At 35.4% G+C, this 15620-nt stretch overlaps 1 protein-coding gene across 1 annotated transcript; it reads right to left on the reverse strand.

Moving 5' to 3' along the window:
* Positions 1 to 5350: 5350 nt before the first annotated feature.
* LOC148845099 (wall-associated receptor kinase 3-like) lies at positions 5351 to 6538 on the reverse strand. The gene has a single exon (XM_088955844.1). It carries the CDS (start codon positions 6536 to 6538, stop codon positions 5351 to 5353), a length of 1188 nt encoding a protein of 395 aa, XP_088811970.1.
* Between the last annotated feature and the right edge of the window lie 9082 nt (positions 6539 to 15620).

The following is a 15620-nucleotide window of genomic DNA, read 5'->3' on the forward strand; positions in this document are numbered from 1 at the left end:
CGTTCCTGATGAGTGATGATAGCGTTGGTCTGGTGTGTTAGAACGTCTGGTCGATATGGGTATCTCATTAATAGAGCAGGCTCGATAGACTTGTATTTTTAGTTTATTCTTCGTCTTGACTTTTGTATCATTTGATTCTTTCAATGAAAATAACATTTCATTTGTAATTAATTATTGATTCTGTCCTTGACCATTTCTGCAGCATCACCCTTTCCTTTCAAATTTACCTGTAACTGGTAAGGAGGAGGGAGTGGTTTGTGCAGGATAGTTTCTTAGTTTTGAGAAAACTGGTTTACATATTTCTTTTTTAAAAAACTGTATTCTTTTTTTCTCAAGAGAAAATCTAAAAGGTTAGCTTTTCCAATCTTGTGCATCTAAATTTACTACATCGGCATCATGATAGATAAAATCATGGGTCATGGCTTCGCTTTTGAAAGTTCATTTTTCTACTTTCTAGAGAAAAGGATACGTATATAAAAATGTGTCATTCAAATATGTTTTTAGAACTAAATAAAGTGTTTATTGCTTCTTTTTGCAACGGAAATAAGCCACTCTACAACCAGATAGAGATTTTATTAGATGGCTAGTTGGTACCTTTCTAATTGTTAATTGTTAATGTTACTATTTTCTATTTTAAAAACTGAAACTAAAAACATAGTTTCTTCAATGTTTGCACTGCCATAAATTCGCATCAGTGAATTTTTTTTTTGCATTGCAACCAAACACAGCCTAAGCATGAAAGTGATCGGAAATACAATTAGCTTTGAGAGTTGAGATTGGATTAAACGACATTGAATGTGGTCGCATCAATTTCATTTTCAGAGAAAAAAAACCTACATTCATCGATCGAGAGTGATTGGTAGTCTTAGTCATAGAGTCTTAGAGGGTGGCAGTATGGACCGTGGACGTTAAAGAGAGTCATTGGAAAAAGGAAGTCTCTAGCTAAACAAAATTCTCTCTCTTATATATCTTGATTGGGTATTTATAAAAGTAATGTGGGATTTAAAGAAACATGCAAATTGAAAAAAAATAATAATTCTTGATTGGATATTTAACCAATTGGTGAATTAATCCATTTCCAACCTACTAAGAGGTTGTTCGAGGACATGGTTGATTTTGTTTTTATAAATTAAAATAACCGATACATCAACAAAGTCAATCATGTTGCCAAACAACCCCTAAATGGATGGATTGAGTGGGTCACGAGAGTTGGGTCTGAAATCACCTCCTCTAGACCTAATTAATATCCGTTTACTTTTTGTTTTATAACTTCTTTTTTCCACATCAAACACAATTTATTGCACAAAACAAAAAAGAATTTATTAAAAGAAGAAAAGAAAGGAATATACAAAGCAGTCCAGCTCAAAACAACAACGAGCAACCGGACCTAACCCACACAAAAATAAAAAAGGACAACCCAACAGAAACAAACAAAAACCGACCTCAACGACTCAGACCACTCCTCAGGACCGAGAAAAGCCCAACACCTGAACCCACAAGCACAAATTAAAAAGAAAACCCACCAGGCCACAAGACATGGACAGAGCCGAGTGAAAACTGAAGACCCTGCCTCGACCTCCTTATTCCCTGCCCCTAACATTTTTCAAAGGAACGTAACCTTCGGACTACGGCCTACATAGAGGTGGGCAAGTTGGGACCCAGATATAGATTATTGAGAGGGTAAGGGTAATAATCAAGAGAAGATAGATCCGCCGTTGAGCACAAACCACTCCTTTTGCACCAGCTGCGTAGTAGATAGTATTGTACAAAGTTGAACCAGTCTTTTCCGTGATCAAAGAATTAAAAAATAATCAAGAAAGAAAATTGATAGCCGAGCATATCAAGAGTCACTTTGCATGAAGCTAAAATGATTTAATCAGTGAAAGTCCGATTGAATCTTTTTGGCCTCATTCAATGTGACCCCTGTTGGACGTCAATTGGAGTCTATCATATATACCTATTAAATCATTTCGCCTTTGATTTAAAGTGACTCGAGTTCACATCTGCGCCCCATAATGGGCACCTCACGTCTAATAGTACATCTCCGCTATATATTGAGAATATTTTCCAATAATGTATCATAAGTAATCATATTATCATCGAGAAATATTTTCAATACAAGACAAAAATGTGACGTGGGACGTTGTGGGGCGCAGATCTGAACTCAGTGACCCATGTTAGATTGAGCAATAAAAGTCGAGTGTTGAAATCGTAGGCCCACATAAATACTGAATACCATCGGTCCTACAAGTAAATTAACACCCTCTTGAGTAACACGCACGTCGGGAGTTCATATTCGCGCCCCCACAGCACATCCCAATTCCCAATGATAATATCTTTCCATGCACGCTGACATGTACATGTAAAACACCTGTAAGGCGCAGATGTGATCTCATACGTCAATTCATCATATAATGAATGACTCTTTATTTACAACGATTCTCTTCTCTCTGCTAATTAATGGATGAAAGGACGCAATTTATTTTTAATATTTTACTAGCGAAGGGGCCCTGTTTCGCAGGGGCTGGAATGAAATTTTACAAAGTAGAGAAAGTATAGACTAGGGAAAGCTGGTCGGTAGTGCTTAATTGTTCAAATTTGAAAAATCCGACAATTTAACTAACTATTGATGTTACACCTTTGTTTTCATTCAGTTTTCAAAGGAACGTAACCTTGGGGCTACGGCCTAAAGTTGGGACCCGGATGTAGATTATTGATCAGAGGGGTGTCGTTATATATAAGGGTAATAATCAAGACAATGTAGATCCGCCATTTAGCACAAACCACTCCTTTTGCACCAAGTATTCTACAAAGTTGAACCCGTCTTTTCCATGATCCAAAAATACAAAAAAGAAATCAAGAAAGAAAATTGATAGGCGAGCATACCAATAGCGTCACTTTGCTTGAAGCTAAAATGATTTAATCAGTGAAAGTCCGATTGAATCTTTTTGGCCTCATGCAAAGTGACCCCTGTTGGACGTCAACCGGACTCTAACATATATACGTATTAAATCATTTTGGCTTTCATGCAAAGTGACCCGAATTTACATCTACACTCCACAATGTCTGACAGTACATCCTCGCCATATACTTGGGAACATCTCGCGATGATATATCGGAAATGATGATGTCATCATAGGGAGATGATTTCAATATATGGCGAGAATGTGCTGTGGGATGAATCTAATATAGTTTCAACGAGCCGAATTCGGATTTGCAAACTTTGAATCGAGCTAAATTCAAACTTAAATCTCTAAGTTGAATCGAGCTTGAATAGCCAAGTATTCTATTCGAATCCATCCTTATTGTCGAGTTAATTAGTTTAGGTCAATCAGTAGAAGAGAGTTAAGAGACTCTCAAGAGAGTTTTATATTTAGTTAATTGTTAATCAAATAATATATAACATAATAATATTATAATAAAAGTATTACATAAATAATATAATATTATATATATATATATATAAAATTGGGGCTGAGGCGGGACAGGAATTGCACTGCCCATCCCCGTCCCTGAACTCAATCAGGGATTCAGTTTTAACCCCATACCCGACCCTAACCCATCAAAGCACTCTCCATACCCGACTCTACCGGGTCAAGGAGCCTGGATAGGAAAAATTGCCATCGCTACTTCTGTCCTAACCCAGCTCAAGTTTGTTTCATCCTTAGATGTAACAACTGCAATGTATCCGCTCTCTAGCTATCTTTTTTTATTTATTTATTGTGAAACTTCTCACTCTCGGGCATAGCAGATGTTGATAATTATAAATTGCATTTCATGTTTTTCAATGAAAAGTCTAACGACCAATTGAATCAACCATGGTTTTTAAAAATGAACCGGTGAACGAACTGGTCAGGGGTTTGTTATCGGTTTGAACGGTCCAATTATTTGACCCGAACGGTTGGTCCGTTCTGACAAAAAATAAAACAATTTAAAAAATTTTAAAAATGGTCAAAATCGTTTAAATAGTTAACCGGTTGGTTCGACGGTTTATTAACCAAAATCAACAATTTTGGGGAAAAAAGCAGGTTTGGCAGAAAACAAAACCGGTCAGATAAATGGTTCTCGGTTTTTCCAATCCGACCGTCCAATCCGATCCGATTTTAAAAACCACAGAATCAACCACCGATTTGAAACGCAATAATAGTACGAGTAGTTAGAAAAGGATCGAGCAGTCGGTTCATATTAATTAATAAATTGGTATTATTCTCATAAGAGAGGTTATTGCTTCACCCAGAATACACAAATTAAATACACCTGGGCGACTTTTGGGGCACTACTTTATATATTATTCTCATAAGAGAGGTTATTTGTTTTTGTTTATTTAATTGTGAATATATTGATTTTTTATATTTTAATATAAAATTTATATAAATTTTTATAAAAATTATGAATAATTATTAAAAAATATGATTATGAAACCTCTATAGCGAACTACCTAAGATATAATCATATTAAAAAATATGATTATAAAAATTATGGATAATTCAAACTAATGGCATAATGGCAAGACAAGGTAGGGGTTGTTCAACAAAAATTATGGAACACCCCCTTAGACTTAAGTCATCCATGCAGCTACAGGTGCAAGGAGTCGTGCCAACTTGCAAGTTACTTGGGCTCATCTCGTTAAATAACTAAAAGATTATCAAGTTGACTTGAGCTTGACTCAAGTTGAGTAGTTAATTGAGCCAAGTGCGAACTTCATAATACTCTGTTCGAGTAGTTTGTAAGCTTAATCAAGCTTCTAATAAAATATTAGTTTTCAATATTTTTATTTATATTATAAATACATATTAAATTTTCATATCAATAATCAAGTTTCATAATATGTTTTTATTTATAACATTTTAAATATTAATTTATTTATAATTTTTAATAACAACTTATTTATAACTGGCTCAAGCCTAGCGAGTATCGACTCAGTTCAAGTTCAAGTGTAAAACACAAAACTCAGTCTAGCTTGAGTCGAGTTTTGAGAATGAGCTTGAGCCCCCCAAAAGTCAATTCAATTCGGCTCGATTACACCCCTAATCCAATGGATATTCATAACTTGACCCGACCAACTCTACCCATTTAACCAATGGGTGATTCAACCCCTATCCTTTTTTCAAGTTTTTATCATTTTTCTTTTTTCCGTTTCATAACATAATTTATTAATCAAAGCAATAGTGTTATGAGAACTATGAATGAACAAGAAACTAAAATGCAAGCCAAAACGAGTAAATGTGCATCCTCAATGACAACTGGTATGTAGAAACATACCTTTTATTACATAAGAAAACACACATAATGGAGAGAAATAATTCTTTAGAGGAATTGAACTAGTAAGATGGGCTTTGAAGTTGAAATATCATCGCCCACCATCCAGTGGTAATACCACATTATTCTTTAAACTGTCAAACCCAATGGTGTTAGAGCTATGAAAATCTGAAGTTCCACCAAGCAAATTCTCTACCTCTTCAGAATTATGTTCTACCCATGGATGCTTATCAGACCTCCTCAAACCCTCTAACTCTATCGCCACTTCCTTCATTGTAGGCCTTTCCTTCCCATTCAGTTTTAAACATCTTTTGGCAAGCATGGTTACTTCCTTAAGCTGATCTCTACTACATTCATTCATCACTTGATCCTCTAAAATCTCATTAACCTTGTCCTCCTTCATTAGAGTAACAAAGTGCATAGCCAGATTTCTCTCTTGTTCGGATCTATCAAAGGAGAGTGCCTGCATTCCGGTCAATAGCTCTACAAGAACCACACCAAAGCTATAAACATCACTCTTCTCTGTCAATTGGCTTGTATGAAAATATTCTGGATCTAAGTATCCCATAGTCCCTTGTACTAATGTTGTAAATTGAGTTTGGTTTAATGGAACCAACCGTGAAGCTCCAAAATCTGAAACTTTTGCCTCGTAATTATCATCCAAGAGAATATTAGTAGACTTAATATCTCTATGAATAATTGGTGGAGAAGCTGCAGAGTGCAAGTAGGCAAGTGCTGATGCAGTTTGTGCAGCAATACTTAAACGGTTTTCCCATGGAAGTGATGATTTATTCTCTTCATTGTGGATGTGTTGGAACAAAGTTCCATTTGTAACAAATTCATACACTAACAATGGAACTTCAGTCTCTAGGCAACAACCCAAGAGCTTCACCACGTTTCTATGGTTAATTTGGGAGAGAATAATCACCTCATTGATGAATTGATCAATTTGACTTTCATCAATAATTTTCGATTTCTTAATGGCAACTAATCTATTATCTGGTAAAATTCCTTTATAAACTGTACCATACCCTCCTCGACCAAGGATACGGTTCACATCATAGTTATTAGTTGCCTTCTCAAGCTCTTCTACAGTAAAGATTTTAGCAGTTTCCATAGAAGCATCGCGTGAAGAGAGTTGTTGCTTTAACAACATACCTCCATTCTGTCGAAAAAATTTTTCTCGAAGTTTATGAAGTCGTCTTTTCTGGAATCCCCAATAAATCCATGAGGCACCAATAAGTAGAAACAAGATGCCCGAGCCAATACCTACATGCATTTGAGAAAATTCACTATTGATAAAACAGATAGTAACAAAAGAAAGAACATTTGGAAAGAGTTTTTTTTTTTTTCTTTTTTTCCACCATCGGATAACAATAATTTGCTATGACCATTTTTGGTTCAACTTTTATTTTTGTTCAATCCTTCCAATAATAAAACTCTAGGATAGATGAAAGATAGGTAGAATGAGAAAATGTTGTTATGAATAAAATGCGTTTTTCTAAAGGGGAAATTCCTTTTGTGTCAAGAATGAGAATAAGTTTTGAACATTTTGATTACAATTATATAGTAAAACATCGTATATTTGTCCCCCATGTTTCTCATTTTCAATTTTCAAAGATCTATTCCAACAGTTATAAACTACCAATCTAGATCTATTCCAACTGATAGATGGCTAGCAGTCAATGTCTACTGAGAGACATTTGGCATGATTATTTTTCATGTTGTGAGTAATTTTAATTTTTGTGCCATGCACTCATTTTGTCATTCTAATAGGACGGAGGCTCATGGCAAGAGTTTTGTAGCCAAATACTTTTATGTTATCCATTCTTCTTCATTCTTGCTCAAAATTGAACAGGAAGGTCCATTTGGTTAGCAGATGGAATTGAAATCAAAATTGGAATGGTCTATCCCCCCACCTGTTCGGTACATAAAGGAATTGGAATTGGCTGGAATGGGATTCTCATTCCCAAAGGAAGGGAAGGGGAATGACCATTCCCTCGAAAAATGTCTTTCCACCAGAATGAAAATGAGATTCCAATTTCATCCAACCAAATGGATGGTCCAATTCTGACTCCAAACCCCTATTCCTTTAAACCAAATGGACCCTTAGTAAATTTTATTTAAGAAATTTGGACTGATTATTCATTGTAAGGTGAGGATGGAAGGATGAAGGGGGAGAATGAAATATGGTACTTCTGTAGTCTTCTTGTGGTACAAGAGAAAAGAAGTTGGAAGCTAGGCTAGCTAGCCCAGAGAATTAGTACATTATCCTTTCATTTCTATCATTTCACTAATCCTTCATCTCCGAAAGGTGTTCGACTTGGGTGGGCACAATACAAACCTTAGCAGCTTGGGATTGACGCCATTGCTGGCCGCAACAAAATGAGTTGAATCATCAGCATAACCAAAGCCATCGTCGTTCCTGATGAGTGATGATAGCGTTGGTCTGGTGTGTTAGAACGTCTGGTCGATATGGGTATCTCATTAATAGAGCAGGCTCGATAGACTTGTATTTTTAGTTTATTCTTCGTCTTGACTTTTGTATCATTTGATTCTTTCAATGAAAATAACATTTCATTTGTAATTAATTATTGATTCTGTCCTTGACCATTTCTGCAGCATCACCCTTTCCTTTCAAATTTACCTGTAACTGGTAAGGGGGAGGGAGTGGTTTGTGCAGGATAGTTTCTTAGTTTTGAGAAAACTGGTTTACATATTTCTTTTTTAAAAAACTGTATTTTTTTTTCTCAAGAGAAAATCTAAAAGGTTAGCTTTTCCAATCTTGTGCATCTAAATTTACTACATCGGCATCATGATAGATAAAATCATGGGTCATGGCTTCGCTTTTGAAAGTTCATTTTTCTACTTTCTAGAGAAAAGGATACGTATATAAAAATGTGTCATTCAAATATGTTTTTAGAACTAAATAAAGTGTTTATTGCTTCTTTTTGCAACAGAAATAAGTCACTCTACAACCAGATAGAGATTTTATCAGATAGCTAGTTGGTACCGTCAGTACTAAAAAAATATGGTTTACCCAATAACTTTCACTTCTTCAGCTTTCTAATTGTTAATGTTACTATTTTCTATTTTCAAAACTGAAACTAAAAACATAGTTTCTTGATTTGATATTTAGAATTATGTTTCAGGATACATACAATATTCAGCTAGAGATTCTAATTAATAAAATGGATATAATTAAGTTTACCAATTCTTATTATTTTATTTTTTTATATACTTGAGAAAAGTCTATTCAGATGTGCACTGATATGGTCTACACAGCCTTAATACCATACTGGAAAGAGAATGTATGGGTGTCAGTGGATCCGTTTTGGGTTGAACTCCATCTAATTAAAAATTAATTTGGACAAATTGGATGAATCAATAATTAGTCATATTGAATTAATTGAACCTGTCTAGACTTAATGGTCCAGCCGTCCAGCAAAGTAATTATTAGATTGGATTTAATCTGATTCATCTGTGATGCATTTATATTGGATTGGATTTGATTGAACCAATATCTGGTCCATTGATAGAAGATAAGAATCAGATGTCAATTAACCAGGTTTGAATTGGAATCAATCTAAGAGTATATTACTAATCTTCTGTTGGTGGTACACTCTGAACCACTGTGGCATCTTCATACCGTGATTGTTGATTAAAAAAGTTCTCTGAATCACCTGCCGAGTTTCTCAGTCAGATATATTCCCAGATCAGCGAATTTTGTGGCATATGCACTTGTCAAATCTGATATTACATTAAACCGTCTTCACACATGGTCCCAAGTTCCTGATTTCTTTGAATCTTTTATATACTGTAGCTGATTCTTTCTGAGCCATTGAATGTATTGCTTACAGGCTTCTTTCAAATGGAAAAAAAAAAAAAAGTGGGATTTTACTACAAATACAGTTTGCTACTCATTTTCTCTATATCTGCACTCTACCCACAGTACATTATATATCTCATAATACAAGATGGCAATGTGTGATTACAATTCAATGTTAGCAGAGAATAGTGGGCTGGAAATCTGATCTGCAAATACAGACGTGTATAACAGCTTATGTAACCAATCACGAATGGACAAAATCGGTGTCTAGTATAATAGATACAGTGATACAAACCCACATGTGATGAGTGATGACGTGTGGAAGGTTTAAACTCAGTTGGCCTCTTTAGAATATTTTAATGAAGCCCATATCCTCTTACCTTATTTTATTTATAAATAAAAGATAACACCAATATATATACAACTTAGTGGGCATGGACCTGACCCTTGCAGCCCAGTCTGACAAAGAAATCCCAAGAAGCTAACTATCGGCACTATACAGTATTTTATTTGTTTTTCTTTACTTTTTTAAGTAGTAGAGGCCGGACGAGGGGGAGCCAAGGAATGGAGCTGTGTAGCAGGGTGATGTGCTCTGTTTTCGTTTTATAAGATGATGTTGGGTGGATTATAAGGTGTAGAATTTATTGGTTCCATTAAATCAGACTCGGTGAACTACATTAGCTCTATCCCCCAAAATTTCTGAGACATTGTCTCATTCTTTTTTTTGGGTTTATGAATTTCCAGTGCTTTTCTTCTAGTTAATACTTCTAATAGAACTATACCAATATAAACATCACTTTTAATTTCTGTCGAAAATATTTATAGTCCATGTAACCCAATGCCCCCTGCACTAATGTAGTTCATCGAGTCTGATTTAATGGAACCAATCTTGAAGACCCCATAATCTGCCACTTTTTCCACGTAAGTCTCATCCAACTATCCAGCAAGAATATATGAGCAGATTTAATATCTATGTAAATGACTAGGTAGTTTGATTGGTTAACCTATGAAAATTGTCAAATAAACCATAATCTGAATTCTGAAAAGCCTAGTGATTCTCTAGATAAACCGTCCAGGTTTGAGAACATTGTTTGTGTGTTTTTTACACCATTCAATAAGTGTTTATTTTTTATAATCTTTTTTCTTTAATAGGTACTTAAATAAACATTTGTGACTATTTTATCCTTCATTTTCTTTTAAATTTTACGAAAACACTTCTACATCAAAGGGTGGTCTACATTAAATTAAAAGGAAAATTTAACCGTGAGCAAGAAATAGTCTTATATGAAGGTTTGAGCAGAAATCAAGGTGAAATTGGATCCACAGTTTCACGGGGATTATTTTTCTTGTTCACATTGAGGTTCCTTTCTTAATTTGACATTCATCAATCTTTCTCTTGGAATCAGCCATTTGATACAGTATTGACAGAGATTCTTTTAGTGTTCATGGTAAGCTTCTTTTATTAGTCTGGTGTTCACTACCCTTTCTTGTTCCATCTCATTGATACAGTATATGAAGAAATACTAATACAAATATATGTGCTACTCGATATAGTGATTAAATGGAGCATACATTATTAAATTAGAAGCATCATTTCTCTTCTTTCTCTCAAATTAACAATTTGACATTTTAGAAATTTGAACAGAGAAGAACATACATATAACTAGAATACACAATACAACAGAGCAGAAATTGTTTGGGAAAGCTGAACAAGAAAGAAGATTATATGAAGTTGATATGCATGTGAAGCGTTCAGCGCCCACTGCCTAATGGTATCAAAACATGATTCCTTAAACTATCATATTCACCAGTTTTGCAACTTTGTAAATGTGATGGCTCACCAAGCAAATACTTAGCTTCTTCATGATTATGTTCTACCCATGGGTGTTTGATGTATCTCCTCAACCCCTCTAGCTCCATTGTCACTTCCATCATTGTGTGCCTCTCTTCTCCCTCCACACTTAGACATCTCTTTGCAAGTTTAGTAACTTCTTGAAGATGATCCTTACTAGCTTCTTGTAGCACTTTATCCTCTAAAATCTCCAAAATATTTTCTTCTTTCATTGAAGTAATAAAATGGATAGCTAGATTCTTCTCCTTTTCAGGCCTGTCAAATTCAAGTGCTTTTCTTCCTGTCAGTAGTTCCACAAGAACAATACCAAAGCTATTAACATCACACTTCTCTGTTAATTGACTTGTATGAAAATATTATGGGTCCAAATAACCCAATGTTCCCTATAACAATATAGAGTGTGTTTGAAACCGTGGGCGTTTATTAAATAAACGATGCCACGTAGGCACCATTTTAGCATTTTCCCCATTATGTGAATCTGTATGCATAGGGACTTGCAAAAGTAGACTTTAGTTTATGTGCACGCCTACCATTGGGAAAAGCTTCATTTCAGTGCTTCCCCCAACGGATAGGCATTTAATCGATGTTTTATTGATGTGGTGCCTAAATGCCAATAAATGGGTTTATCATTGATTTTCTTGGTTTTCCAAACAAATCAAGTGCAAAACATTTAGTCAATAATGTCCAAGGTTCCAAACACATACATAGTTGAATTTGATCCAAAGGGACCAATCTTGAAACTCCAAAATCTGACACCTTTGCCATTTAGTTATCACCCAAAAGTATGTTGGCAGATTTAACATCTCTATGAATCATGGTTTTGAAACACAACCCAAAAATAGAACCATTTTGACCACCGGTTTCTGCACCGACAGTCCGACCATCCGAGTCAACGGTGGTTCAAAAACTATGCTATGAATAATTGGAGGAGAGGCTGAAGAATGCAAGTATGCTAATGTAGATGTAGTTTCTGCTGCTATCCTTAAACTTTGTTGAGCATCTTATCACATGATACACAGCCACATCCACATCCAAGAGAGAGCTCCTCTTCATGAAACTCTCCATCATTTGTACATATGTAACTAATTATAAATACAAATCTAAGAATCAATCAAAGTGAGTGAAACAAATTAAACCTAAACCTGTTTTCATTCATGGCACATCCCCCGAGGTTTGTTGACTCTCCACACCCAACTCACGTCTGTCGTCTACAGAAATCCCTATATGGGCTAGGGCCTGGTACTCCAAATTTCATCAATTTCTTCTCTGTACGGGTTTCCATAGCTCCAAATCAGACTCGTCACTCTTTGTCTACACTAAGGATGACTTTGTGACTTACATCTTTGTTTATGTTGACGATATTCTTGTCACCAGATCCAGCAACTCTCATATTTTCAATCTCTTACAAAACATAAAATCCCCCTTTGCTATCAAAGAACTTGGGCCTCTCCACTACTTCCTTGGTATTGAAGCCATTCGCACCAGTTATGGATTGTTTTTATCCCAATGGAAGTACATTACTGGTCTGCTGCGGGATCTTTCTCTTGATGGTGCCAAACCGATCAAGACTATATTGTCCACAACAACTGTTCTCTCCAAAACTTATGGTGATGCACTACCTGATCCTTCATCTTACCGAAAGGTAGTCAATGCTCTTCAATATTTACGGATGACATGCCCCAACCTATCCTTTGTGGTCAACAAAGCCTGTTAGTTCATGCATGCACCAACCACTTCTCATTGGGCCTTTGTCAAGAGTATTCTTCGCTTCCTTAAGGCCATAGTTGACTTTGGACTCACAATTACCGCTTCGCAGTCTACTCACCTACATGTTTTCTCTGACTCGGATTGGGCTGGCTGCCCGGATGACCGACGCTCCCAAGGTGGTTATTGTGTTTACCTTGGTGACAACATTGTTTCTTGGTCTTCTAAGAAGCATTCTACCGTCTCTCGCTCCAGCACAGAGGCGGAATACTGCAGTTTAGCCATTGCTACCATTGAAGTTATTTGGCTTCGCTCTCTCCTCCACGAGCTTGGCATTCCTCAAGCCACTCCACCCACATTATGGTGTGACAACATCGGTGTTACTTATCTTGCTACTAACCTGGTCTTTCATGCATGCACTAAGCACATTGAAATTGACTTCCATTTCGTGCGTAACCTTGTTGCTTCAAAGAACTTACATGTTCATTATATTTCCACCACTGATCAAGTAGCAGATATCTTCACCAAGGCCTTGAGCTCTCCTCAGTTTTCTACTCTTCATTCCAAGCTTCGGGTGGTCTCTCCCACAATCAGCTTGAAGGGGGGTGTTGAGCATCCTATCACATGATACACGGCGGCATCCACTTCAAGTTTAAATTTCAATTTATGTTTATCCTTATTTCTTCTTATCCTAATTATTTACTGTATCTTATCCAAGAGAGAGTTCCTCTTCATAAAGACTCTCCATCATTTGTACATATGTAACTAATTATAAATACAAATCTGAGAATCACTCAAAGTGAGTGAAACAAATTAAACCTAAACCTGTTTTCGTTCAAACTTAAATTATCCCAAGAAATTGAAGAGTTATGCCCCTCATCATGAATATGATGGAATAAAGTTCCATTGTTGATGAACTCGTATACTAACAACAGAAATTCAGGTTCCCCAATAACTTCACTATATTTTTATGGTTAATTTGAGAGAGAATAACCACTGAATGATGAATTGTTCAACTTGATTTTCATCATTATTTTGGACTTCTTAATGGCAATTACCTTGTCGTTTGGTAAAGTTCCTCTGCATACTATTCCATAGCCACCACGAGTTAGGACTCGACTCTCATCATAATTGTTGGTTTCCTTTTTTGAGCTCTTCTTCCATAAATGTTTTTGTTATTTCTGGATTCCCATCATGTAAATAGAGTTGTTGTCTCAAAAGAAGAATTCCATTTTGCTGAAAGAATCTTTTTTTTTTTTTTCATTTTTTATGCTTTCTCTTTTGGATTCCCCAATATAGTCAAGAGCTGACAAATTGTAGAAACAACGGAGAAGTAGGGACAGGTCCAATGTAGATTTCTGATTTCCTCTGTATAGTTATAAATATTCAAAATGTCAAAAATGACACTTAAAGGTGTAAAGTGGGTCGTGCTGGGCCTACATGGAATGGCTTGCGGGTGGCCCACGGGCTGTCACAGGCCATGCCGTCCTTCCCGGTGGAAATTTTGGGGGTCAACCTGGCACGGCCCACAGCCTAGGCCCAAGTGGACCGTGTCGTGCCGTGCCGGCATGCGGGCCTGGGCTGGGCCGGGCTACAAGCTGTGCCGTGAGCTTGGACCATGCCGGGCTGGGCCACGGGGCAGGCCTTGGGCCAAGGCCGAACCGGGTTTTACTGTTTTTTTTTTATTTTGTATTTTTTTGAAAATTTTGATTTCTTTTCTAAGTAAAATTGTAAAACTAAAATATTTAACTTTCTTATGAACTTTGGGAATTTGGAACTATTTAAAAAATTAAGAAATGAGAAATCTAAGTTATTTAATGCATAATGAAAAAAATAATACTTAACCAAATTGAAATAAGAATGATGGAATAACAAATTGGAAGAAAAATAGGAATTCAATTTCATTTAAATCTGAATGGTACAAATTAGTGAAATACAAATACAATGATTGGATCATTGCATACTTGGATGAAAGAAAAATAAAAATGGAATAAATTAATAAAATATAAAAAATATAATATGGTTACAAATTAAAAATACAAAATTACATTGTTAAAAAATTAAAAAATATATATCAAATAAATAAAATAAAATATAAAAATTTTATAATAATTTGAAAAAATGAAAAATTCTACAAGTAGTCAAATTCATGAATCATCATCATTCATGACTTTCATCATCTGCTTCGGGTGAAATGTCCGGTGTTGTATCATGCCCTCCCTTGTCTTGTAGTCTATCTTCTATATCTACCCAATCCTTGAAGCAGATGCACATCTCTATACTCTCATCGTTCATGCAACTTCTTTTGTCATCCAGCACCCTGGTACCTTCACTAAAACAAGACTCTGGTGGAACTATAGACACCAGAGAGGTTAGTAGATCACGTGCCCTGGTGGCAAGAACCGGATAATTTTTCGAGTGTTCACTCCACTAGGAAAAAATATCAAAATTATTTGATACTTCACCTAAATTAGAAAAAAATTGCTTGCAAATAAAAATTAAGTTCAGTAAATGAACTTATTGTAGAACTAGCAGATTTCAGCCTTCTACTTATTAAATAAAAAAACTTTTCTCTTCTACTACTGGGCTCAAAGTCAAAAGGAGAAGAAGAAGATGACGAACAAGTTGTAAGAATATTTCCTACAACTTCAGATTTATACAAACTATACATTTCAAATAATGAATTATTAATTTCTTCTTTTTTATTTCCTATACCAATATTCATATTTTCATAATATGTTTCAAGTAAAATATCTAAACCATCTTTCCTAATCCTAGGGTCTAATATTGTAGATAAATAATAAAGGGAGAAATGTTCTCCTAATATTTTTTAAATTTATTTTTCATAATTTCAACAATACATTGAAAGTGTGGATTATTTCTATATTTGGCAAAACAATCACTAATTACCATCAATTGATATGGTAAATTACAACTAGTTAGATAATAATTTCCAGATAATTCATTTGTTGCATC

The sequence above is a fragment of the Nelumbo lutea genome, chromosome 7 (assembly GCF_056320005.1).
Source record: "Nelumbo lutea isolate HS-2025 chromosome 7, American lotus-T2T, whole genome shotgun sequence".
In the NCBI taxonomy this organism is placed as follows: domain Eukaryota; kingdom Viridiplantae; phylum Streptophyta; class Magnoliopsida; order Proteales; family Nelumbonaceae; genus Nelumbo; species Nelumbo lutea.